Below are 24,459 nucleotides of genomic sequence, written 5' to 3'. Positions count from 1 at the left end.
ACGTACAAGAGGAGCAAACTGGCAGCTGTCTAATTGAACCTACTATGACTGCTATGATCCATGCTGGAAGTCAAGGGAGAGAGCTGACGGGCAAAGGTGACAGGACACTGCTGCAGCGGGCAACAATGGTGCTTTACTGTGAGATCCTTTCCTGTAGAGTAAGACCTTATCCACATGAGTCGGTTGTACCTGTTTAACTGAAGTTGCGATTTTAAACTGGTTTACTTAAAACCAGTGCAAACCCCTGTGGTGGACACTTACTTCAGTTTGAGTGGTTTATTTGGGTGTTGCTTGAGTCCGTTTTTAATTGATTTAGGCTTAACTGAAGTAAGTGTCCACAATGGTTCTAAGTAAACCAGTTTAAAATCACACCTTTAGATTAACAGGTGCAACTGACTCATATAAACAAGGCCAAGCATCTTAGCTTGTTGTGAACTCCTTTAAATGGTTTGTAGCCAGCCCCTGCACTGACTGGAGGTAGGTGGACATGGTGGTTTTTTCAGTATTGCTGGAATAGAACATCTGTGGGACACACTTGTTCACATTGGCACCACTTGATGCTAACTCCTGATTAATTTGGTGCTATGTTCCCTGTGTAGACTGACTAGGCATTGGCACAATCCTGGCATCCCCACCAAGCATACCAACCTATACTTAGTTGCACTACTGAGTGTGTGGAGATTTGTCGCTTTGCACTTTTTGTGCATCTGTGAGAGCTCAGTGAGCAGTTGATGCTGGAATTTATCCCTTGCTGAATATTTGTCATGCATATCATTTACAGGTTTATTTCCGGGGATTCGGTCACTCTGTTCCCCAGTGGCTCTGGGATTGGTTTTCCTTGTTCCACTGGCTCGCCGTCTGTTTTTATCCCAACGCCCCCCAGCATCCTCCAGCTGACGAACCAGCAGTTCTTCAGATCCCCACGCAGAGCTTCCTCTTCCTCGCTCCCTGGACGTCTGAACAGGGCCCTCTCACTGGGCACCATCCCTTCTCTAGCCAGGACAGGTAAGGCATGCATCACATTTCTACACCTGATGGAAATGAAAGTGTAGCTGTGTTCATACCCGAGTGGGAGTGAGTCATGGAATCCCACCCACTGTAATGTGCCTGGCCTGTTGCCTAATAGACTAGTAAGTCTAGTTAGAGGTCATTGTTGTGCACTGTATGATGTTGCTTGTAAAAGTGCAAACTGAGTGGTGAGTACTAGTTATTCGGAATAAGTCGCTGCACGCTGGTGGGCAGTGACGAGTTGGGTGTGCACACACTCTCCTTGCAGGTCTTGCACGAGGTGTCTCACAGATACTGTAGGCACAGCATGTATAGCATAGGGCTTGCTTCTAAGATGGTCAGCCTGCCGGTTCGGTATAACTGATTCTTCAAAGGCAACAGAGAGTCTGTAAGCTGGCGCTCGTGCACATAAGCTAATTCTTATTGCCTGGGTGGCAGCTCTTGATAGGAGTTGCGTGTAAATGCTTTTCATTGATCCTTGGGTGGTTGCAGTCCCTGTGGTGCAGAAGAGTACCATACAATGCTCTTCCATGGCTATGGGTCAAGCGGTTGATTTTAATACTAGACAACTAACTTTGGTATTGTCACCACCTAGGTAGAGCAAAGGAGCTCTTAGGTTGGTAGGTGAGTAGCTGTGGGTGGAGTTTGTGGAGCTGGGAAGCCAGAACAAAGAGCATTGCCCCCAGTGACTGACCCGCTTAATGTTTCCAGTCAGAGGTTCTCTTTGTGTTTTCCAGAGAGTTCCGTTCTCCAGCAGTGGACTAGATTGAAAGTTATTAGTTTTCAGGAACTGTAATCACAAAAATCATGTGAGGAGAGGATCAGTCACTCAGATTTGTATTTCAAGTGTGTCACTATGTCTCCTTTAGGGCCTTTCAACCCAAAGCTCTCCATGAGCTGCAGACACAGGGCTTGCTTTGCCCACTGTTGACACACAAGGCAGTGACCGGAATGCCTCAGCCCCAAAGCACAGCTGTCACAGTATCAGGGATCACTGCCCCCGTATTCCTCCCTCCGTGGTCCACTCCAGGCATGCCCAGTCAGGACTCAGAACTCCTGCCATTGCCTGTCTCTGGGTAGAGACCCTGTTTCCATTGCCTTCTGACCAGGGGTTTTAAGGCTGCACAGCCCCTGCCTTGCACTGTGATACCCCCAGCAAGCCAGACTGCCTAATGGCCAGCGCTGATGCTTTGCTTTCTCTCCAAGGGCTATGACCGGTGTGATTTACCAGTCATATTAATTGCTGTTCTAAGCAAGCACATTTATTCCTAAAGCGGAAACGTCACTGAGAAAACATAATAAAAACAATAAACACATTTAAACGTACCAGGAGTCACCCATCTGTCTTATGGGGCCCTAGGAGGTCAAAGTCTTCTCAACTCCTCCGCAATTGCTGGGACCCTCCCTTGGACAGAAGATCCTGCCTTATAGTCAGTGTCTGTCTCAGCAACAGGCCAGTAGCAAAGGCCAGGATGGCAGTGTCAACCTTTCTGGGATTTGAACCTGTGGACTCAGGGAATTGTGTTTGCTGCAGATCTGATCCTTAGACCATTGAACCATCCCTCCAACGGGTGTTTGAGGTAGGCTGCAGAGAGCAACATTGCAATGTTAACTTGTTACCAACTGTCAGATTGAGCCTGTCTTTGAAAAGTGACTCTTGCTTAACTATCTCCTGGTTTTAAAGCCCCAGCTGTCCCTGACTCAGGGCTCATCTACATGAAAAATTCTATAGTGGCCTAGCTGCACCATGGGTTCTCTCGTCAGCCTGGGTAATCCACCTCCTTGAGAGGCAATAGCTCTAGTGCAGAGTACTCTGATAGAAACACTGCCTCAAGATGTCTGGGTGGGCTAGATCTTGTCCTCAAAGCCTCCTAAGAGACTCTGGTCTCCAATTCCTCGTAAAGGGGCATCTGGGTCTCTTAGGGCAGCTTGGAAAAGTTTAGCCTCCACATTTGTGAAGAGAGGGAAAGATCAATCATTGAGGATGACTACCAATGTAGTGTGGATCCTTGCCCTCAGTGGGAGCCCTCTTCCAAATGAGCTGTCATGGGAGATCAAATTGCCTTTGTTTTGAGGGTGGAGGAGAGAAAGCAAATATTTTACCCACAGGTGGTTGTGCAGTGCATTAGAAGTATTTTTTGGCCAGGGGGAGATAGGAAGCTTAATAAAAGTCAGACTCTTAGAGTGGGACATTCCTGTCCTCCTCAGCAACAGAAGCGTAAAACACACTGCTCAAATCTGTCATCTGGACCAGTGTGCTGTAACTGGAGCCAGAAGTGTCTGGGGAGAATTTACAGCCATCAGCAGGGTCTTGTATTCCATACCCCGATTCCAGACCTGCTCTGGTAGTAGTTCTGAGTGTCTCTGAGGTCTTTTAAACACCCTAACAAGTGCCCCAGCCTGTGGTCTCCATTTCACTGTCGCGATCCGGGTCTGTCTCAATTTAAACATACACTTCCAACACACCCACTCTTTTCCTGGAGGGTTTTTTTTTTAGGAACGTGTTTAGAGGAGGCAGGTGAACAGAACTGTTGAGTTTAAATAATAGTAATTACAGTTTAAATCTCTGCATGTGAGGGAGAACCAGGCTGCAAAGCTGCAACGTTTTCTGGTGGGTGTTTTTTTGTTTTGTTTGGGTTTTTTTTTTTGGTTTTAAATGTGAATTCAGTGTCAGTCAAAGGTACAAACTTGACAGCTCTGGAGCTTGAAGACATCTAAAATAAGTGCAACCCAGGCAGCAATGATGCAAACATCCCCTGCACGCTGCCCATCCAGCATGCTCAACCTTCACCTATTGTGGTATCTTCTAGGCGTGAAAGAGTTCAGTTCTTGGGCCAATGTCAGGTGGGGGGGGGGGGGCGTGAGCTAATTACGATAGTGGTTGTGGGAAGAAGAGTGGAGCTGTCTTTGTCTTAAAGTAACTGAACAAAACGGGCCTGAGTCACTAAGTTAGCTTCTCCTAGTCTGAGACCGAGGTCTTGTCTACATGACAACTTACTGCATGGCAAGGCGAACGTGAATCTGCCGTGCACCAGCTTGCTGAGCAGGAACTCGTGTAAACTAGCCCTGATTTACTGTTTCTCACTGGAGTACATCTGCTTGCGGGTAAGGCTGCTTTTTCTCACTACAAACTGATGGGGCAGAGGACTGGGCCATCTTTTAAGTCTGATTTTATTGTGCACAAACACAGCTGCAACCCACCACGCTCCTGGTTTTGTACTGTCTGGCTGGGAGGGCCTCTGACTAGAGTCTGTGCAGTGCAGGGAAGATTTATAAGCCTGAGGGAAGATTGTCTCCTACCAGTGCATTAAACCTCAGCCCTAAATTTGTTCTTGAAACCAGCAAGCACATGCTACTCTCCATCCAAGGGAAGCGCTGCCCTGCCCTGTCAGTGAGTGATTATCAAGGGTCAGAGGCCAAGCCACTGATGGGTTCTAGAATAACACCACCGTGGTAAGAACAGCCGAGCCTTTTTTGTTCAGTTTGACTCGTGCCACCAGCTGCTCTCCTGGATCCATCAGGAACAGTTGAAAGAACAGCCGTGCAAAACCTTTCAGCTGGACGGTGGCTTTTTGGCATAGCATTCTTCTTCCTATTCCTTTACAACTGGGGACAGCAGGTGCAAATCTGCCATGCAGCTGTGATTCTCTCCCCCCCCACCCCAACTCCACCATACTTTTGCTTGGCTTTGCCGCTCCAGGCTGAGGCACCGGGGCTGAGCAGTGCATGGAAGCTTGCCCTGTCTGTGCCGCATCTCTTCTGTGCATAACAGGGCTTTCAGTCTCCAAACCCATTTGGCACCTCTAGCAATATTTATTTAAATAGCTTTGTCCCAAAGGACAATGTCAGGACTGAGGTTTTGGGGATAACGCTTGGGTCTTCTGGTTCTTGCAGCTTTATTTGAACTTTACCATAGGTTCCTCGCTGCACATCCAAAGATGCAGATGGAAATTCATGTGATTCTGTCACTAGAACGTGAGAGAGAGTTGCATGCTCAGTCATGCAGGAGAGGGTGGAATCTTTTCTCTACCTTCCATCCTTTAAGATCGTGACAAGCCACCCCATGGTGCAAATGCATGGCAGGAAATGTGCACCTAATGGCCCTTGGCTCCCTGGTGAGGGAGCCACATGCAAGCGACTGTTGGGAGCTGGTACTGATGCTTTCTAAAATAGCACTGAGCCCGCAACGCATTTAAGGTGCTGTGCGGTCCAGACCCATTGAAATGCTGAAGTCCCTGCCAAAGCAGGGGACGCGCCAAGCACAGGGCTCAGAACCTAAAGATCCTGGCTCAGTTAGTACTTTTGCAATCAGAGAGAACTGGAAGGGTCACTTGAGTAGAGGTGGGATCCTGAAAGTAATGGGCACCACAGTAAAGTCCCGTAAGTTACTGGCTATGCAGCACAGAGTGGTAGAATCTTCTGCTGGTGTCAGTTAAACCACAAGTCTCCTTGCCAGCTTCTTCCTTTTTCTCCTCCTGTTGCCTTCTCAGACCCTCTCCCCAGCTCTTTGTCAGGCCAGCAGCTTCTTAGTTCATTTAAAATACAGAGCAACTCAAACAAGGATAAAGATCCTCTTGGGAAGCACCAAGGGTCATAGATTTGTCCATAGCTATAGAACGAAGGAGCAGGCCGCACGCAGCGCCTGCAAAGGCTGTCTGGGGAACATGGGAGGGGAGGGGGCGAGTTCTCCTCTCTCGCTGCTGTGGGACTCTCAACCTGCCTCCTACCAAGAACTTTTTTGAAGTTTGCTGGCTGCTTCTGTTCCCCTGCAGCCAGGCAGAGAAGGGATCCCTTTCTGCACACAAGGCCCGAGGGAGGACTTGTGCACTCAGTGTCCTTGGATTTGCCTTCGCACTTCTCAAGCATTTAGTTGGAGCTGGCTCCCTCTACAGCACTGAGCATTTCCAGCTCAGGCAGGAGAACTGAACCATAAAAGGCAGGGGATGCAACTCCAAAATAGTTACTGAGCAGCCTTGGTCGCCAGAAACGCTCTCACACAATGCATCCATTGCTCAGACTCTCTGAGAAGCTGAGACATATGGTGTAGTAATAACACCATATGTTTCTCTCTGTGTCCTCATCCCAGATAGTTTAACCCTAGTTTTGCCAGTCAATGAAATGCAGCCACTTCTAGGGGCAAAGGTGACAGTTGTTCAACACCACACTACACAGTAGGGCAGGGAATAAGAAGGGGGAATGTTGAATTGAAATGGAGGGCCCTTCACTCGGCAGTGGGCAGGACCCTGGGGTGACACCCTATAGGGTCTTAAATGGGCTTTTGGTCTGAGCCACATCTTGTGAGGGGGGTACTATGGGAGCCAGTCATGAGGGGCTTTATCGAGGATTTAAGGGAAGGGAGGAAAGGAGGCGCAGAGAGGGAAGCAACAAATGGGGCCAGGATCACTCTGACTATGGAACTAGGGCTAGAAGTGGCTTAGCCTTAGTCCATGCAGCTTTACGTCGGCAGTGGTGACTCTTACACCGGGTCCCTGAATGCTACCCGGCTGCCTGGGTCCAGGTAATTAAGATGAGTTTGTCTTCAGCAGCTTGCCCTCTGCTCGCCCTCAGTGGGGGTGGAAGCCAGCTCTATAGCAGAGGGGTGATCTGGATGACTGAACACTCAAACCCATGTGCACCTCAGGCCTGTCTCCCCTTAGCCACGGTGTGACAGCTTGGGGTTATGAAGAGCCCCTTTTAGCAGAGCACACGACAGTCCTGGGAGGAAGTTGCTGGAGCTGGTACATTAACTTGTGTTAGCGAGGCTGGACAACACAGGTGCTTTTCTTGGTGCTTGCTACAGTATTTAGCACCTGTGCTGAGTTTCTTTGGTTTGCTTTTTAGATTCTGGCTACTTGTTCAGTGGAAGCCGCCCGGCATCCCAGGGATCTCAGTCTAAGGAGTCGCCTGCGTCAGGTAAGGGTAAGAACTTTCAGTGCCGAGACTCCCAGGGGTTGAAATGACTTGCTAAAACATGTGGTAGAAGGTTAACCCTATTTCTTCCCCATCTCTTCCCTCCTGCCCACTTTCCAATGAAAGATCAGAGTAATCATTAGTAAGATTGCAAGTAGCACCTTGTAGCCTGAACTGAGGCTCAGATCCCCATCACGCTAGGTGCTGTACTTCCACACAATAAGGAAACCCTTGCCCACAAAAGCTTACAATTAAGTAGACAAGACAGACGTAGAAAGGATGGAGCAGTTATGTGACTTACCCAGTGGGCTACAGCATCTGCAGTGGAATCAAGAATTGAACCCAAATCTCTAGTGTCCAGTGCAGTGCTTTAAACACAAGATCAGCCTTCCTTGGATTTGGATCTGACCTTAACATGATGCCTTCTGAGTGGGTGAGGGTCAGAGTGACTTCCAAACACTATTATTTTTCCAGATCATACAGCTCCAAAGGTCTCTGCAGTGCAACTCCACTGCTAAAGTCCTTCCCTGTTCCCTCACCCACCAAAGTCAGGATCACGGTTTGCTAGTGTACTGATGCATCAACAGTGCTACAGCTATAAGTCCTCTGCATCGCCCTTTATAAAATCTTATTGCAAATGGGAATACAAAATGGGCTGGAAAATCTAGTATTTCAGAGAGAGAGAGAGAGAGACACACACACACACACACACACACACCTTTTAAAGTCTACATTTAGTGCCAGAGAGAGCCCTGTAGGCTCTAGGCAGCTGCATTGGCAGCAACAGTGCAAGTATGTTGCATTTCAGCCCTGATCTGGAGGGCAACACCTCAAAGCTAGGAGGGAAACTTACTCTCCATGCCCGCTCAGTCCTTGGCCTCTTCCCAGAGACTGGCCAGTTGCAACAGTTTTGTTGCCCACTGGGGTGTGGTCAGAGACTTCTTCTATTGCTTGGGATGTTACACGCACAACTGGACCTTGAATTGGCTCAGTCACTTCGTGACAGTATAGCTTGCTGCCATGGAAGAGTTCAGGTTCTCCATTTCTTGGGCCAACAGGGATGGGGAATGCTGCAGAAGTAGCATCATCCTGCCTCGAGGCAGAGAAGAACAGGAAGAGGGTGCATGTGTGGGCTGGAGTGCTTTATCCCTGCAACAAGTGTATGCAGTTACAGTTACCTGGCTTGGAGAGAGGTGAATGTTATGTAGGGCCACTGAGGAAGAACTGAAGAGTAAAGGGTAAAAGCTACTCTGTGGTATCCCCAGGCTTCACGTTCTTTTGATAGCTGCAGAAATATTGGAAAACATGTAAAAGCTGAGATCTCACTGAGTGATTTCAAGCTTTCCATCTGCAGCTCTTTTCCTCTTTCTTTAGGTTTTGTTTTGTTTTTTTTTCCCCCTGTCCAAGGAACTGATTATCAAACTTCTTTGTCTGCTGTGCCTCTTCGCTGCCCCATCATACCGGTGACCTGTCTGTTGCACTTCTGACCCCAGACAGACCTTCTGTCCCCGTCTGGATCCCTTGCCTCTGCATCAAGTTTGTACTGCCCGTGTTTTAACAATCCGAACGCAGCTGCAGTCTGGGTTAATTCCCTGCCCACCCCCCACTTTCCTGGTGTACTCTTCAAACAAACGGTCTGAAAGTATCTGCCAAAATCACTCCTTTAAAAATAAGCTGCATGCAAAATGTAAACTCCACTGAAGGAGCCCAGCGACCAGACCCAAAGCGGGTGTTGGGTCATTAAAAACTTACCTTCTCTCTCCTGTTCTAAGTGTTCTTCTCCCCTCCAAAGTTACCCCATTGTGATGCACCAGCATGAACCATGATGTGACATCGTGGTTTCAGTACCAGAAATCCCAGCTGAATTTTCTCCATTGAGTTCCATGATAGATGCTGGGGTGATGGTGCAGTAGAAGTAGCTGATCTGTGGCTTGGGGAACCTTAAAGGGTGGAAAGGGTAAGAGTGGGTTGAACCTGGGCTGCATGAGGTGAAAAGTTCAGTGAACGGAGAGGAGAGTTGACCTTCTAACCTCCTGTTCTGTTGGGCAACAGAGAATTTAAACGATCTCCATTTAAATGGAGCAAAGTCTTGGGTCTTTTCTAAAGACAAGTTGCACAGATCTAATGCATCATTTTATAAGTCAGCTTAGTCAAATTGCTGCAACGCTTGTGTATAGACATAGCCTTAACAGAGTTAACTGAGGACTACTATGATATACCTTGTTTCCCCAAGTTCCTTTGCAAAGATAGAAGTTTTTGGCTCTGACCCTAGGAAACAGCAGAGAATTACTTTTGAATCCCCCCCCCCCCCCCCCAACCGCCCCAATCTTACAATGTGTGTTCTCAGAGTAAAGAACGGGCATAGAGGAGATGCTCCGGTCACTCATAGCACAGCAAGGACTTTTTGAAATGAATAGGGACACATACACACCCTCCTCTCGCAGACTGTTTGGCGAACACATCCACCACATTTCCCAGCCTAAATCCCCTCTCTCTGCCCCCCGGCGTGTCTCCATTTCAGAGTACTACTCCCTGCTGTCTGGAAGCTGCGCCCCATCCCCCATCCCATCTCCAGCACCTTCGGTGGCTGGCTCCGTCACCTCCAGCTCCGGCTCGTTGCATTACCGCCGGCCCCTCATCAGTCCTGCACGCCTGAACCTGAAAGGGCAGAAGCTGCTGCTTTTCCCATCCCAGAGTGACGCCCTGCACACGCCGACCAGCTTGGATGAGCCTCCGCACCCCGACAGCAATGTCTTCGCTGCTGAGCTGACCCTGTTCCCAAAAAAGAACCTCCGCGAGCGTGGAATGCCTGGTACGTGCCTGACCTCTTCCCCAGCATCCAGTCCAGTCACAGTCGGTCAGCTTGCAAGCTAAGCAGTTGGTAAAAGGAAGGGGAGACCATCAAGGAAAACCCAAGTGGTACCGATGGTTCAGTAGCTGAGAGTCCCTATTGGGTCCAGTGGCCCTTTGTGTACCACTGTAGGGGGTGGGTAAAATTAGGGGGCCACTGTACTGCTGGAGGCCCTGTCCTTCAGATTCGACGTGAAACCAAGATCCTCTCCACTTGCCATTTAAGATCCCATTGTTGTTATTTATTTTTATTATTTGGATGATCATAGGTGCTTTCACATGATTAAGGGTGTTAACCCAATTGTCCTGACCACATTCTAGCTTAAATAATTACATTCTGACTTCTGAAATTCATCCAGCCATTGCAGTTGTGGTAAGATTGTTTGTTTCACACTGATGAATTATGCCAAAGAGCTCCTGGATTTGTCTTTTGTCTTCACTTCCAGTCCTAACCTCTTGTGCAGCACTGCTCTGCAATGTTTCACCATCCAATTCTGGCGACAGGCTTATAATTTCCATTGCATCTGTTTTTTTCTGATGGTGCCTCTTCCTCTCCTCTTGCAGATATGAGGTCAGTCATGGAAAGAGGGAGTATTTGCAGTAATAATTCCATCAAAAAAGAGGATAATTCGTCACATTCATCCACCTGTGTGGTGGACACAACCACCAAAGGAGAAGACCCAGCAGGCTGGAGAGGTGGGTGGCAGGCTGTGTGTGTGTGTCTCAGAGAGAGAGAGAGAGAACGAACTGTTCATTGTGTCTAAGTGACTTGGCAATAATCAAACAAAAATAATTGGCAGAGACAGGAGAAGGCAGCAGATCTCCTCTGTGCCAGTCCTGTGCCTTTACTACAAGGCTCTCCTTATTCCTCAGATTGTCAGAGAAACACTGAGCACTACAGTGTTCTCCTGGGTCAGGAAACGGTGGGTGAGATTAGAAGGGAATGGGAAAGAATTGGATGGAGAAGTACATCAGAGTCTTTCCTGCCTGGATTGTGGCTGGAAACCTGGTTCACCAACTTCTGATCCGAATAAAAACATTGGGCCTGGAAAGGGAGACTTCTGTTCATCGTTATTTCATCAAGTTCCTTACCAGTTCTTACTGGCATCTTCTTTTCTTTTTTTTCCCCCCCCTCCCTCCCGTCTCCGCCCCTGCAAAGGTCATTTTGGTAACTCCACTATCCGAGGTCTCCTTGCCGTGAGCCTGACAGCCAATGCGATCTTCACATCAGCCTACCTCTACCAGAGCCTGCGCTGACCTGCGCCGCCCCGGCTCTTCGTGACGCCACCTACTTCCCAAGAGACTGACACGAGAACAATTCAACCGCAGCTTTGGTGTCCTATGGCCATGCCACAGGCGCATGCTGCTTATCAACCACTGCCTGCCAGGCTGCAGGGACACCGGGCCAGACAGCTGCTGCTGCCACCTCGGAGCAGAACGTATTGAAGGGCTGTTGTGATGCTGGAGGTGGCCAGCGGGACTCTTCGTAATACCCAGCTCAAGGTGAGAGGTCAGCTAACGTCCCTTGCATCTTCTTTCTAAAGAATCTGTCCGCGGCATGAACCGGAGAAGATGTAAATGACCTGGTTGGCTTTGTCTCACCCCATCTTTCCCACCTATTAACCAACCTTGGATGGACGGTCACGATGGAATAAGAAGAATTTGAACAATAAGTTGGAGACAAGAAGCAGGACCTGGTCTTCAATTATTGAAATGGCTTCCCCAGCCTGGTTTCCTTGTTGGCACCTATTCTCCCTCCCTCTCACTCTCCCTGGTTCTGTTCTATATGAATGGTTTTATGTCCTCCTTAAGGTTTCCGGAACCCATAGTGGGGACCTTAGCTGCTCTGTGATTCTCTTGCTCTGTGTGTGTGTGTGTGTGTGATCTGCTGTCTGAGGTCTCTAGCCAGTTGCCTTCCTGCAATTCTGGCTCCCGGTAACCATTCATGTCCATTGCTCAAACCAGTACAGCTGCTGTAGAGCTGGGCACATCTGCATTAAAAAAGCAAACCGATGCTTTTTGCCTCGCCAATACTACTGTAATATGTGCCCTGATGCGCTTGCATCGGGCCTCAGGAGCTCCAGGCTGCAGCTCTGACTGCTGATGTGTTTGTTGACATTGGGAGCTGCACAGCTTGTTCTTACTGTAAACCACATAAACATACTGTTTTGGAAACTGTGTGAAGAGCACTTCTAACAGGGAGGAGTCTGATAACATGCCCCACTCTAGAGGCCTGGCTCCTCATGGTTGGTGGAGGCCTTTATCATTCATTATTTAAGGTATTGCCTTCTTGGCTAAACTGCAAGTCTGTCTCAGCTAGAGATGCACCAGACCAGCTAAACGTCCAGGATGTCCCTTAAAATCCATGGTGCTAGCCCAAGACTTTCAAAAATAGTTTCTAATTTTGAAAGTCTCCATTTTTTGGGTGTCCAACTTGAGATGCCTTAAAGGAGCCAGGTAATTTTTTTCCAGAGGGTGTGTTCAGCGCTCCTTGGAAGTCAGGTGCCTTTAAGGTGTCCAGTTGGACACCCAAAATCATGGGCATGTCTGAAAATTATGGCCCCAATGTCTAAATTCCTCCATCCCAACCACATGGCACAAAGGGAGACCTGGCTGGCCCAAAGGATGAGGCCTCTGAAGCATGACAGGACTCTGCCCAGAACCTTCCTGTGGTTCTGGTCCTGTTCTCCTTTTGGTCTTGAATCCTCTTACCTCTCCACATCTTCTTCTGTTTTGGATCTACTGAATTGCGCTTGCCATGTCTCTTCCCCTCTGCATGCCCTTCTACTGGCTACTTTGGGCATTCCTCCTCCTCCTCCTCCACAACCAACCACTGTGGTAGTCTGTTGGCGATAACAGACTTCCCTACTAATCTGAAAATCTCACCTCATAGTAGAGATCTGGTGCTTTAAGAAACTGCTTTTCCTTCATGTTGCTTATTGAGCCGTCATGCCCTCTCCTAGGACAAACAAAGTGATAACCAAACACACTAATCAATGTGCTGCCCATCCAGGTAAGTGGCCTTTATTGCTGGTGACTCAAGTCTTGCTCTCCCTGTGTCTCTGCACCTATTCTTGCATTATCTTAGCAACCTTCTTATAGCCCCTATTGGTCCGCGAAGCCCTCCTACTGCCTTCTCCTCTCTCTCGTCACATGCAGGAGACTGACTGACTGCCACGGGCTCTTATCAAGAGATTGTGGAAGCAGGATCTCTGACTCTGTAGCTTTGTCTGGACCCTCCTTTGGTGTTCTGGCCTGGCTGTCTACCAGGCAACTCCTTCCCCACGGCCTAGATTCAGACTAGCAACTGTATCAGAAATAGTGGGCCATGCCCTATGCTGATTAGTAACTCTTTGTAACTTGCATTAAATGTTTCCCATGTTTGGGCTAGTCTGCGACCTCATAGTGGTGAGATTTGTGTCCCTCTAATGTTTCTTTGGGTTGTATTTAGTGTTCATACAGGCAAAAAACTGGTAGTGGCATTCCACAAGCATTCTCCATACCGCTGTGGCCCTGTAACTCACTCCTGACCCGCAGCAACCCGTGGTATCCTGGTCAGGGCCCCTTGTCCTGACTTTTGGCGTGCTCACATGCTCCTAAGTGGAGACTGGCATGCCGTAGAGTATGGTGGTCTTGTATGTCTTATTGTGATAGATGTGCACTGTGACTTTGCTTATGCTACGAAATTTGTTTCACTTCTCACCTCACGGTCTGTGCTGTATTTACCCACCGCCACATCTAGCACATGGCCCCACTTCACATGGTTTTTATTTGTCCCCACCAAACTCCAGTGCTGGATTTGCCCCTGTCTAGCATTTCTTCTTTGTTCCCAGCACCCGCGGCTCTGTAGACTCCCAGCCCCTCCTTTCTTCCTCTTGCATGTTTCTTGTTTCAGGAACTCCCTGATTCCATTTCTGAATCTGCTGCCAGGAGGTTGGGCTCCTGGCCAGGCATTTAGGTGACCCTGTCTGAAGCCGTTTTAAGACTTTTTGGACGCTCTCACTTAAGAGGAAATTCACAAGCCCTTTCAATCTGGTGCTAGAACAAAGCAGGAGCGATGCTATTGCTGATGCAGAGCCTTCACTGTTGTTAGTGTGTGTGCATGTGTGTGTATAAATGTTTGAAGAGTTTCTTCATTTTGAAAGATCTGAGCCCATGTTTGTCACTATATTGTCAGCCCTAATCCAGCTACTGGACAGTATGTCCATCCTGCTGCTGTTCTATATAACGCTGGTTTGGAGGAATCAAAAAAATGGTTCCCCGGTCAAAATCTTTGTGCATGAATTGCTGGTGGCATGGGTCTTCGTACAATATTGTTCAGGGATGGAATTTTATTTTTCCAATTGTTTTTGCTGTAAAAGCCTTTTAGGAGTGGGGGATGGATGTAAACTTTCTGTACATTAAACAAGATTTGAGCTTTATTTAAATAAGGTCAAGGTTGACTGAGAGGTGGGACATAAATGAACTCTTACCAAAAGGAACCTCAGCCCTGCTGCTGAATGATCACCCTCTCTCCTCCCCATCCTCCCTTAAAGATGCACACATCCTTCTTCTCTGTGCCCAGATTTATTATGCATGTCCCAAGACCCTGGAGAGTCTTCCCATGATGATGTCAGCTCTGAATTAAGGGCGGGATCTTGGATTCCCAATGCTACTTTTCAAGAGCATAGCTGTATCAGCAGGTGTTGTGTATATTGTTCAGGGAGTGAAGAGAGTTTGGAGAACAAGTTGTCATATCCTATAATAGCCCAGACCTAGAGGTAAGCATTCCTGGCACATAAGCGGACTGAACTCGCTGCAGTTCAGCCCGCTTACTCAGTGGCAAATTTTGGCCAGTGAACGTCCAAATCCCACTCCCTATTCCTGGGTGACAGTAATATTGTGAAACATTGCCGAACTAGTTGGGGGTCTCTAAAGTGATGCAGCTGGGAGCCTGTGCTGCCTCTGGATATCTCTGGATACTGCTATATTTCCCAACCACCCTTCCTTAACTTCTATCCCAGATGTCTGTAAGAACGTCAGAAAGCACCTATTTCGTCAGTGCAAGGAAGCTGTTTCCACAAACGCTGCCTCCAGAAGTGACTATCAAATCCTCCGTGTCCTTGGATGGGTGGGGAAAGGTTTGAGGTACCTGCTGGTAGAAGTAGGTATTTGGGGAGGGGGGGAATGATGATAAAGCGGAGTCCTAAACCTTATCTCCTACTAAAGAAATGTTGTATGTTATCTGTATGCTTGCTTTGGGCTCTGATGCTGTACAGTTTAGTTATATTGTGCTCCAGTTACGGGGAAATCTGTCCCCAGGAGGTTTTTAGTTCATGCTCGGTGTTTAAAGAGGATTATTTTTCTTTAAAAAACAACAGAAAAAAATACCCCAAAAAATTTGAAATTATAAATCTCATTTAAATGTGTCTTTTATTTCTGTGTGTCCGTGCGCGCATGTGGGTGGGGGGGAGACCGCTGGTGTGTGCGCATGCGTACCTTGCAATCAAGCTGTGATCTCAAAGCTACACAGAGTTAGCAGACAACTCAAGGCAATGCAAGTTGCCCCCATGCAGTGCCCCACCAATGAAATTCAACCCTGACCTGGAGGGAATCGCCTTTAGGGTGAGTGGGAAACTTGATAATCTTGCCCATTTGATTCTTTCTCCTCCATGGAGACTGCCAGTCAGGGTGTCGGTTGTGAATGGGAATTTTGTGATGTGGACAGGTATCTATTAGAAACTAAATTGAGACCCACCAACAGGTACCATGTCAGCCACTGACCTGCCACAGAGCTGGTGGTAACTTTCATTTCTAGTTTGCTAGAACATCAGTAGTGAGAGAGAGAGGGTCTGTTTCCCATTATCAGTCATTTAATCGTCTAGACTCATCTCTGCTGGACATATCAGGTCCATTCATTAGCACAGAAGGTGTGATCGATAAGGTGTACTAGAAAAATTAGGGACTTCCCCTTTCAGTGCTTTCTTATTGATGATGTGTGTCCATCAAAGAAGCATTTTTCAAATTCTGCTTTACTATTCGGTATTCCTGCTGCCTACCCGTGGGGAAATGGACCAGAATGTCTTTTTAATGGGGAGAGTTTGTTCCTGCTAGCCCTGTATGGTCCTTTATTTATTCTCCATTGCCAGTCTGGACACCCAGTGGTAAGTAACTAGCCTATGAACCCAGTGCTAGTCTCACACTCCAGCTAGCTAGCTGGGATGCACTATGCACGTTGGGTTTCCTTGTGCCAAATACAATGCAACTTAAGCATAGAAAAATGAGACTGGTGGATACTGATATAACTGCCTAGCACAGTGGGGTCTCAGCACTGATGGGAGCCTTTGGACACTATTGCAGACTACATAATAGTTGATAAACACTGGTGTAATGGGAAACTGCTTTATAATCCTACTACCTAATGTGTTGATTTCATAGATGTATTCGTTTTAAAATGTCTTTGGAGCCTGATGTTAATTTAGAGGAAGTAAGTAAAAATGTGTGTCTTGGTGGCAGCACCACATGGTAATTCTCAAGATTTGTGTAAGATCAGGCCACTTGCTCCCTGCGCAGGCTGGGGCTCTGGAAGGATGACTTTCAGCTGGCTGGGTGGGATCCAAACTGCACGCCTCATGAGCCTCCCTCCTCTACCTCCGTTTCAGAGCAGTCGCTTGGAGGATGGGACTTCATGACAACCCAGAATGGAAGTACTACAACTCCAACATGGACTAAGCCAGTATCTTTGCATTACTACTGGAGTGTCCTGAGCCTCATTGTCATGGGGCCGGGCAAGATGAGGAGAGGCCTGTGATTCAAGGCAAGGAGGAGCCCCAGGTTAGAGAGCAGAGATGGGGAAGATTGAGAAAGATCGTGCTTGGAAGCCTGAGCCCCTCCAGGTGAAAGGAAAGCCATTTCGTGCAGCAAACTTAATGTTCTTAATTATTAGCCACATTCAGTTGCCTCTTTCAGTAGACTTTGTCATTTAATCTCCTTTGAGGCAGGGACTCCTGCTATTTGTAGGTAAAGCCCCTGGCATCAATGGGCCTGATCTCAGCGGGGACCTCTAGGCAATACTGTTATACAAATAGTAATTTGCCATTATGTCTTCCAGTGTTTCATAGGCAAAGGTGTGTATGTGAGAGAGAGAGAGTGAAGATGCTTAGATCCTGATCCTGCAATCCTGACACATGCAAGTAGTGCTATTTTCTTCCATGGCATTACTTCGCATGAGTAGGGATTAGTCATGTGAGTGCATAAGCGCTGCTAGATTCAGCCCCCCAAATGCCATATGTGCAAGCTCTTCAGTATCAAGGTGGTCCAATTATGACAATAGCCTTGTGATTTGTGTTCTCCTTTGGCAGGGTTTTGCTTATACTTGTCAGGTAAGCTTATGTTTTAATTTTGTAGTGGAAGTTAAAATTTTGGAAGATCTGAGTGGGTTAATCAGAGCTTCTTGTTTGAATGTAGACTTTAAAGACTACCACTTTTTTCCCCCCTCCTTTTATTGCTGGTGTTTGGCAACCTCCAGGACACATTAAAGCAAATGTGTTTTGTCTTTCTGAAGTTTCTCTGAAAATTTTTTCTATTTATTGTTATGGAATGGGGGTGCTAATTTCCAGACACTTTTTCTTCTGGTGTGGGAGACTTCTTTGTTCTTCAGTCTCTTTATTTTGTATGTTTTTCCCTTCCATTTAATGCTAGAATCTACTGGATAGTTTTCATTCCTTCTCTTCTTGAGGGGGGAGGGAGGGCAGGGAGTGGGGGAGTTGGATAGGGGGTGGGGTCGGGGGGGCAGTTAGGGACAAGGAGCGCGGGGGGATTGTATGGGTCGGGTGGGTCAGGAGTTCAGAGGGGGGCAGTCAGGGGGCAGGGACCAGGCTGTTTGCGGAGGCACAGCCTTCCCTATCTGGCCTTCCATACCGTTTCGCATCCCCGATATGGCCCTCAGGCCAAAAAGTTTGCCCACCCCTGATCTAACCTAAATCTCCCTTGCTGCAGATTAAGCCCATTATGTCTTGTCCTACATTCAGTGGACAAGGAGAAGAACACTTGGTCCCCCTGTCCCCTTTATAACAGCCCTTAACATATTTGAAGACTGTTATCAGGTCGTCCCTCCCTCAGTCTTTGTTTCTCTAAACTAAACATGCCCATTCCTCATAGGTTAGGTTTTCTAAACCTTTTATCATTTTTGTTGCTCTCCTCTGGACTCTCTCCAATTTGTCCACATCTTTCATAAAGTGTGGTGCCCAGAATTGGACACAGTACTCCAGCTGAGGCCTCACCAGTGCCAAGTAGAGCAGGACAACTCCCTCCCCTGTTCTAAAAACAACACTCCCGTTAATACATCCCAGAATATTTGCCTTTTCCGCAATGGCAATGCATTGTTGACTCCTATTCAACTTGTGATCCGCTAGAACCCCCAGATACTTTCCAGCAGTACTACCTCTGAGCCAGTTATTTCCCCTCTTTCTAGCTGGGCATTTAATTTTTTTCTTCCTAAGTGTAGTTCTTTGCACTTGTCTTCATTGAATGTCATCTTGTTGAATTCAGACCAACGTTGCAATTTGTCAAGGTCATTTTCTATTCTAATCCTGTCCTCCAAAGTGCTTGCAACCCCTTGAAGCTTGGTATCATCTGCAAATTGTATATGCATGTTCTCCGCTCCACTATTCATTAATGAAAATATTGAATAGTACCATTCCCAGGACTAACCCCTATCGCACCTACTACTCTTGCTCTCTCCCCCACCCCCTCAGTTTTACATCAAACCAATGATAACTACTCGGTATGGTCTTTCAAACAGCTGTGTCCCGTCCCCCGCACTTTACAGTAATTTCATCTAGACCACATTTCCCTAGTTTGCTTCTGAGAATGTCATGTGGGATTGTGAAGCCTTACTAAAATCAAGATATATCACCTCTACTGCTTCCCCACTGTTCACTGAGAAGGAAATTTGGTTGGCATGATTTGTTCTTGACCAGTCCATGGTGGCTATTCCTTATCACCTTATTATTCTAGGTGGATACAAATTAATTGTTTAATAATTTGTTCCAGTATTTTTCCAGGTATCAAAGTTAGGCTGAATGGTCAATAATTCCCTGCATCATTTTCATTCTCCTCTTTAAAGATAGAATGCTTCAAGTTGATAATATTGCATCCTCATCTGTGAAGACTTCTGTACCTGGCTTATAATGATACAGCTGAAGAGTGATGTTTTGTTCAGTTTCTCCTTTTCAAATGCACTGAACTGCACCAATAGGAAGATATCAGAATAGCCCTGGAAGAGAATATTGCTGGACTCTCTAAAAGGGCTGCATTGTCCTTGTACCATGCAAACTTCTCATTTCAAACACTGTCAGGTATTACTGGAATTTCATGGGTCTACAGTTAAGAGCAGTGGTAGTGATGTATTCTCATTGCAGTGTGCAAAGACTTGAACACCATTGCAGAGGAGATGTACCTCCATAATCCATCCATACTTCCTTACAAACCACCCTCAACAGAAAAAAGAAAAGGAGTACTAGTGAAGCCTTTTCTTTTTGAGGCTACAGACTAACATGGCTGCTACTCTGAAACGTCAACAGAAACTGTTTCAAAGGAGAGCTATCAGTTGGTGGCGGGGATATTTCATCCTGAATATCTTTGTGCTATTTCTACCCTCATTACTTTAAGTCCGAGAGTGAAGGTAAGAGATTTAGTAATCAATTAAACGTATCATGACGGCTTTTGTGTGATCCACTAGCATCAAGCTATTGCTGCTTTGGATCTAAATGCAACAAAATGACACTCAAATACATTTCTCTTTCTTCATTTTATAAAAATTGTTTCTGCAGAACAGAGCCTCTGTTGCCCAGACAAACAAGCACCAATAACTTTATTAAATTAATGGCAAAGGTAGGTAAGGTCTTAATTATAAGTCAAAACAGCTTTGGTTAGGTTAGGTAAGTGGTTGGAAGCAGCTGCAGAGGCTCTTTAAGGATCTAATGTGACTTGTTGTGTAACCAGAATCTAGACTATCCCTCTCTCATTGACTCTTACATTTTAGTGTTTGGTGAATTGTCGTACTTGTGAATGTGGCAGACTGTGATGAGACGGGCATAGCGTGGGCAGGAGTTGCCGTAGCACTGTAGCATTCTGCCACTATGCCGCCTTCACTTATGGGATCATCCAGCAGACGTCATCCTCTATCTATCTGATATAAGGGAGGCTGCTGGGGTTACTAAACTGGATAGAGTGCTAGATTGAGCCTGGTTGGCCACTTAGGCCACAAGTCAAACTCAGACACTTTCTATGGAGGGTTCAAGACCCATATGTTGATTCCTTGGTGAATGGTAACTTTCTCAATGTGCTGACAGTATTTTAAAAAAAAAAAAAAATAGTGATTCCCCAATTTTACTTACTAGCCTTTCTCTACCTCACACACTCTGCAAAACATATATAGTATAATTTGCTAATTTAATTTTCTCATTTAAATTAATAGATGTATAAATTGACAAGTAAATAACTTTTATATTCACATGGTAGCATTGACCCACACTTTGTAATTCAAATATTGTTTACAGGTCTGCTCTGGTTGAAATCACTGGCAGAAGTCCTACTGACTTCCAGCAGTGATTTCAACGGGAGGAGGTTTACCTGTCATTACTTTAAATTATTTAATAGTTATCTTTTCATAAGCGTAAGGGGTGTTGGCACTAATTTTAAACTTTACTGTGATAGACCTTAAACCATCTTGCACTCTCTTCTTGGTCTTGGTTATCTGTGTTCAAGGCTTTTCCCATCAACTAACTCCCTTTAACTGCTTATCAAGGGGCCTTTCTTTTTGCTGCTGAATGTATAGTCACAGCCAAGAAAGAGGCAAGTAGATGCTGCTCTGTGTATTCTTTTAAATTTACCATTAGGCCCACAGCTTTCCGTGCTGGAACAAAATGTCCCAGGAACAGTGTGTGTGTCCTGGAGCAGGACTGAAATACCCCCAGCATTGTCCAAGCTCAAGGCAATCCCTGCCCTTGGGAAGGGGCTGTGCTGCTGGGGGGCTAGATACTGTTTGGTTCACTTGTTTTAGTGGCCATAGGGCCCCCCAAGAGTCCTCCCTCAGGCCAGGGCTGGGCTTGTGCAATCTCCCAGAATGCTCTGCTGCTGGCAGCTGAGGTACGAGAGCGCCTTGCAGCTGCCCTGACTTACGGTGATGAGCGGGCTGCGCCCCAGGCTGCGCCAGCCCTGCCGGGGCGGCTTGAACGAGTCCCCTTACAAACAGTGCAGCTGCCCAGTGTGGACAAGGCCTTAGCTCACGCTCCTGTGGCCAAGCTCAGGGGCCGGGCCTACGGGGAGAGGGGATGTCTCGGCGCAGGGCCATGCTGCCCTGGGGCCCCCCTGCTGCCGGCCCTTCTCCCTGGACCCTGCCCGCAGCGGAGGACCGCTTCGGCCCCGACCCCGCTGTCTCTCCTGGAGGCAGGCGGCGGGGCCCCTTCGCAGCCGGTGAGTTTGTGCGAGGGGGGGAACTCGCTCTCCTTACCCGCCTTTAACGCGCCCTGCAGGCTCTGCCCGGTGCGGGGAGAGGGCGGGGTCCAGGTGCAACCTCTTGACCGGCTGCTGTATTTGGGTTTGGTTTTTTTGTTTGTTTTTGTTTTTAATGACAGCAAAGGCGTGACCTGGCCGTGACCCTAAACAAGCGCCAGGAGCTCTGAGAGCCGGGGGGCGGCCCCCCGGCCAGGGCACAAGGGCAGGCAGAGCGCACGGGGCCGGCTCCGCAGACAGGAGCCCGAGAGGGGGAGCGCAGGGAGCCCAGGGACCGGGAGCCGCCCGCCCGGGCTGGGACCCAGAAGCGACCGGCGCCGCCGGGACACCCCCGGCCCCTTCCCCTCCCCTCCCCTCCTCCAGCGCCGTGCGCCGGCGCCATGGAGGGCGCGGGGTCCGGAGCGCTGGGCCCCCCGCCGGCGGGAGACGGGCAGGGCGCGGGGGAGGCCGCCCCGCAGAAGCCCCCTTACTCGTACGTGGCGCTGATCGCCATGGCCATCCGGGAGAGCCCGGGGCAGCGGCTGCCGCTGAGCGGCATCTACCAGTCCATCGCGGGGCGCTTCCCTTACTACCGGCTGGGCCAGAAGGGCTGGCAGAACAGCGTCCGCCACAACCTCAGCCTCAACGCCTGCTTCCTCAAGCTGCCCCGGGCGCGGGGCGCCGAGCGCAAGGGCAGCGACTGGACCCTGGACCCGGCTTTCCACGACATGTTCCAGCAGGGCAACTACCGGCGCCGGCGGCGGGTGCAGAGACCCCAGCGGGCCGCCCTGGCTGGGCCCGGCCCGGCCCCCGCCGGCCCGCAGCCGCCCGCCTACCTGCCCCGCCAGAGCCCCCCGGGCGCCTACCTGCTGGGCAGCGCCTGGGCGTCCCTGGGGCAAGGCCCGCCGGGCTGCCCGCTCAGCAGCGGCCGCCCCGCCCCGTGCCCGGCGCCCCTGGGCGGCTACGGCCCCTGCCCGCGGCTGCTGCTGCCCGGGGCGGTGGCGCATCCGCACCTGAGCCCTGCCGCAGCGGGGTCCGGCTGCCCTTACCAGCAGCCCCCGGAGCTGCCCTTCATGCGGTACTGGGGGGAGCAGGAGAGACCCTACGGCGCCTTGCCCGCCGGCATAGACCTTTGACTCCTTGGCCATCGGACAGGAGAGGGCCCCGGGTGCTGCGCCCGGACCCTGAGAGGTGCCCCGGCCTTTCCCTCTCCCCGGCGGATCGGGATCGGAGCCCAAACAACCCCGTGTTCTCCCCTTCTCCCCGCTTCTCCTCTGAGCGTTGCGGGGAGCGCTTGGATTGATCACGGGGACCCCTCCCGTGTTAACGCAGTAACCGGCAGGCGAGGTTTGTTGCGCGCCGCCTCTAAAGAGGAGTCGTTGAAAGGCTTTTGGGGAGCCTCGCTGAAAGAAGGGGGTGCAAATTCGGTTGAAAGGGGAACCACCGTTCTGAGAAGAGGAGCCACATCGGAATGGACTTCGGAAGTGAGCCTGTACTTCCCTTGCTTTGGAAAGGGGAGGAACTGGGACAGTACCACATTATAAATGCAAACACAAGCATTAACTTTGAAGTCCAAATGAATACAGTGAGTTGTGCGTTTCACTAACAATATCAGGGCTCCGGAGATTCGCCCTGCAGCTCTAATTCTCTCCAAACTGATTCTTCTCCGGGCAGAGGATCCTAGAGGACGTTATTTGTTCTGCAAAACTAACCCTAATATTTTAGAAATTCCCTGTCTGCAAAGTATTATAAATAACTTGAATTTGGGGTCAAAACTTTCTTGTTCCAAAGAAAGAATGAAGAGTTTCAGGCTAGTTTCCTGTTACATAGTTATTGTAGAAGTGGTATAATGTGTTGTTTAAGTAAGAATAGCGTTAACGTTTTCAGAGACTTTTATTCATGAAAGCCGCTTTAAAATACGCAGTTACTGAGGAAGCATCAAGGACAATATATTTGAAAATGGTGGTTGGTACATCTGTTAAGAATTTAAAAACCTGTCTATTTTATTTTATTTTTTTTGGATTATTGAAGGGATTTAAAGTATGCTGCCTTGTTTCATTCTTTCCGGTGGCTCCTAAGAAACGTGAATTCTCCACTGCATAACCATTGTTTCTTTTATTGTGTTAAATTCAGTGGTACTAGTGAAACTGGAAATGCCTGACCTTGGGCTGTTATCTGTAAGCAAGAGAAGTTGATGAACTGATATTTCAGTTTTGTTAAGTCTGAGAAATTGTTTTGGGGACTGAAAGTAATGTGCTATCATTTTTAAAAGTGAAATACTTTTTGCAAATGTCCTTCAAAACTCAATTTCTGAACTTTTTTTTTTTAAAAGCGTTATGTAAAGGAATAACTTTATTTTTTAAAAAGATGCTAAATACCAAAGACTTTTGGGATAAATGTTGTAATCCTTACGTTTTTATATTTAAAGAGAAACTATTTTGGTTGAAGTGAAGTCAGAGGCATTTTATATACTGTTCCTTGTTAGTATAGTTATTGTGAACAGGGTTATAATGGCAATGCAGCGGTCCTTTTGTTGTTTGAATTTCAGGAGTGGCTTCAGCTCTTTTCCTGTCAAAAAAAGATTCTAAACGCAAATAGTATTTCTAGTCGAAATCGCAGTTTGTTATAGAAATGAATGGTTGAGATACTATCAATATGCATAGCAGCATTTTCTGGTGTGTTACATTTTGAGACTTGTTTCAATAAATATTTGTTACTTTATAAAAAATATGGCTTTATTTAAACTATTTTTAATACTGTGTTGACTTCCTCCCTCCCCTTGATTTAAAAGAATGTGTCACCCAAACTAGACCAGAGTTCTAATATTTAATCTTTAAAGTAGTTTTGAAGTTGTTGTTCTTCAAACTAACTTCCATAATACAACACAAACAAAATTTTAGCAACCTTAGTAGATTTTAGTTATGGGACCATCCGTTGGTGAAGCAAGTGTATATAAGAAATATCCATTTGTTGCAGTATTAAGATTTTCAGATAAATAAGTAATTTTCCACTGTTGCTTTAATGTGAACCCTAATATATTGTTCAACAGACCACCTGCTTATAGCTGAACTTTGGGTATTAAATGCAGAAAAAAAGCTACGAAAAAATAATTCTGGGATTTTACAGTGGATAATTCCATGGAAGGGGCTTTTCCCTCACTGTAGTTAATCTACTTTTTTGAGATGTGGTAGCTAGGCAGATAGAAAAACCCTTCTA

At 47.7% G+C, this 24,459-nt stretch overlaps 2 protein-coding genes across 7 annotated transcripts in view; both read left to right on the top strand.

The window, feature by feature from the left end:
* Positions 1-17,363, top strand: part of TMEM201 (transmembrane protein 201) — a 52,669-nt gene extending 35,306 nt beyond the window's left edge. For 2 of the 6 annotated variants that reach the window (XM_073316750.1, XM_073316752.1), the window contains 5 exons: positions 782-1,005; positions 6,850-6,927; positions 9,440-9,730; positions 10,333-10,464; positions 10,928-15,137. In XM_073316750.1, the coding sequence (XP_073172851.1) occupies positions 782-1,005; positions 6,850-6,927; positions 9,440-9,730; positions 10,333-10,464; positions 10,928-11,025 (823 nt within the window). In that variant the 3' untranslated portion in view covers positions 11,026-15,137. The other 4 variants (XR_012155561.1, XM_073316751.1, XM_073316754.1 and 1 more) reach the window with 4 other exon arrangements.
* A 3,326-nt stretch (positions 17,364-20,689) lies between these two features.
* On the top strand, positions 20,690-22,379 carry LOC140900227 (forkhead box protein L2-like). The gene is made up of 2 exons (XM_073317104.1): positions 20,690-21,225; positions 21,387-22,379. Exon 2 carries the CDS (start codon positions 21,645-21,647, stop codon positions 22,377-22,379), a length of 735 nt encoding a protein of 244 aa, XP_073173205.1. The 5' UTR covers positions 20,690-21,225; positions 21,387-21,644.
* Positions 22,380-24,459: the final 2,080 nt, after the last annotated feature.

The sequence above is a fragment of the Lepidochelys kempii genome, chromosome 18 (genome assembly GCF_965140265.1).
Source record: "Lepidochelys kempii isolate rLepKem1 chromosome 18, rLepKem1.hap2, whole genome shotgun sequence".
NCBI classification, from domain to species: Eukaryota; Metazoa; Chordata; order Testudines; family Cheloniidae; genus Lepidochelys; species Lepidochelys kempii.
The sequence above is the reverse complement of the archived record's forward strand: the minus strand, read 5'-3'. Positions and strand labels throughout refer to the sequence as shown.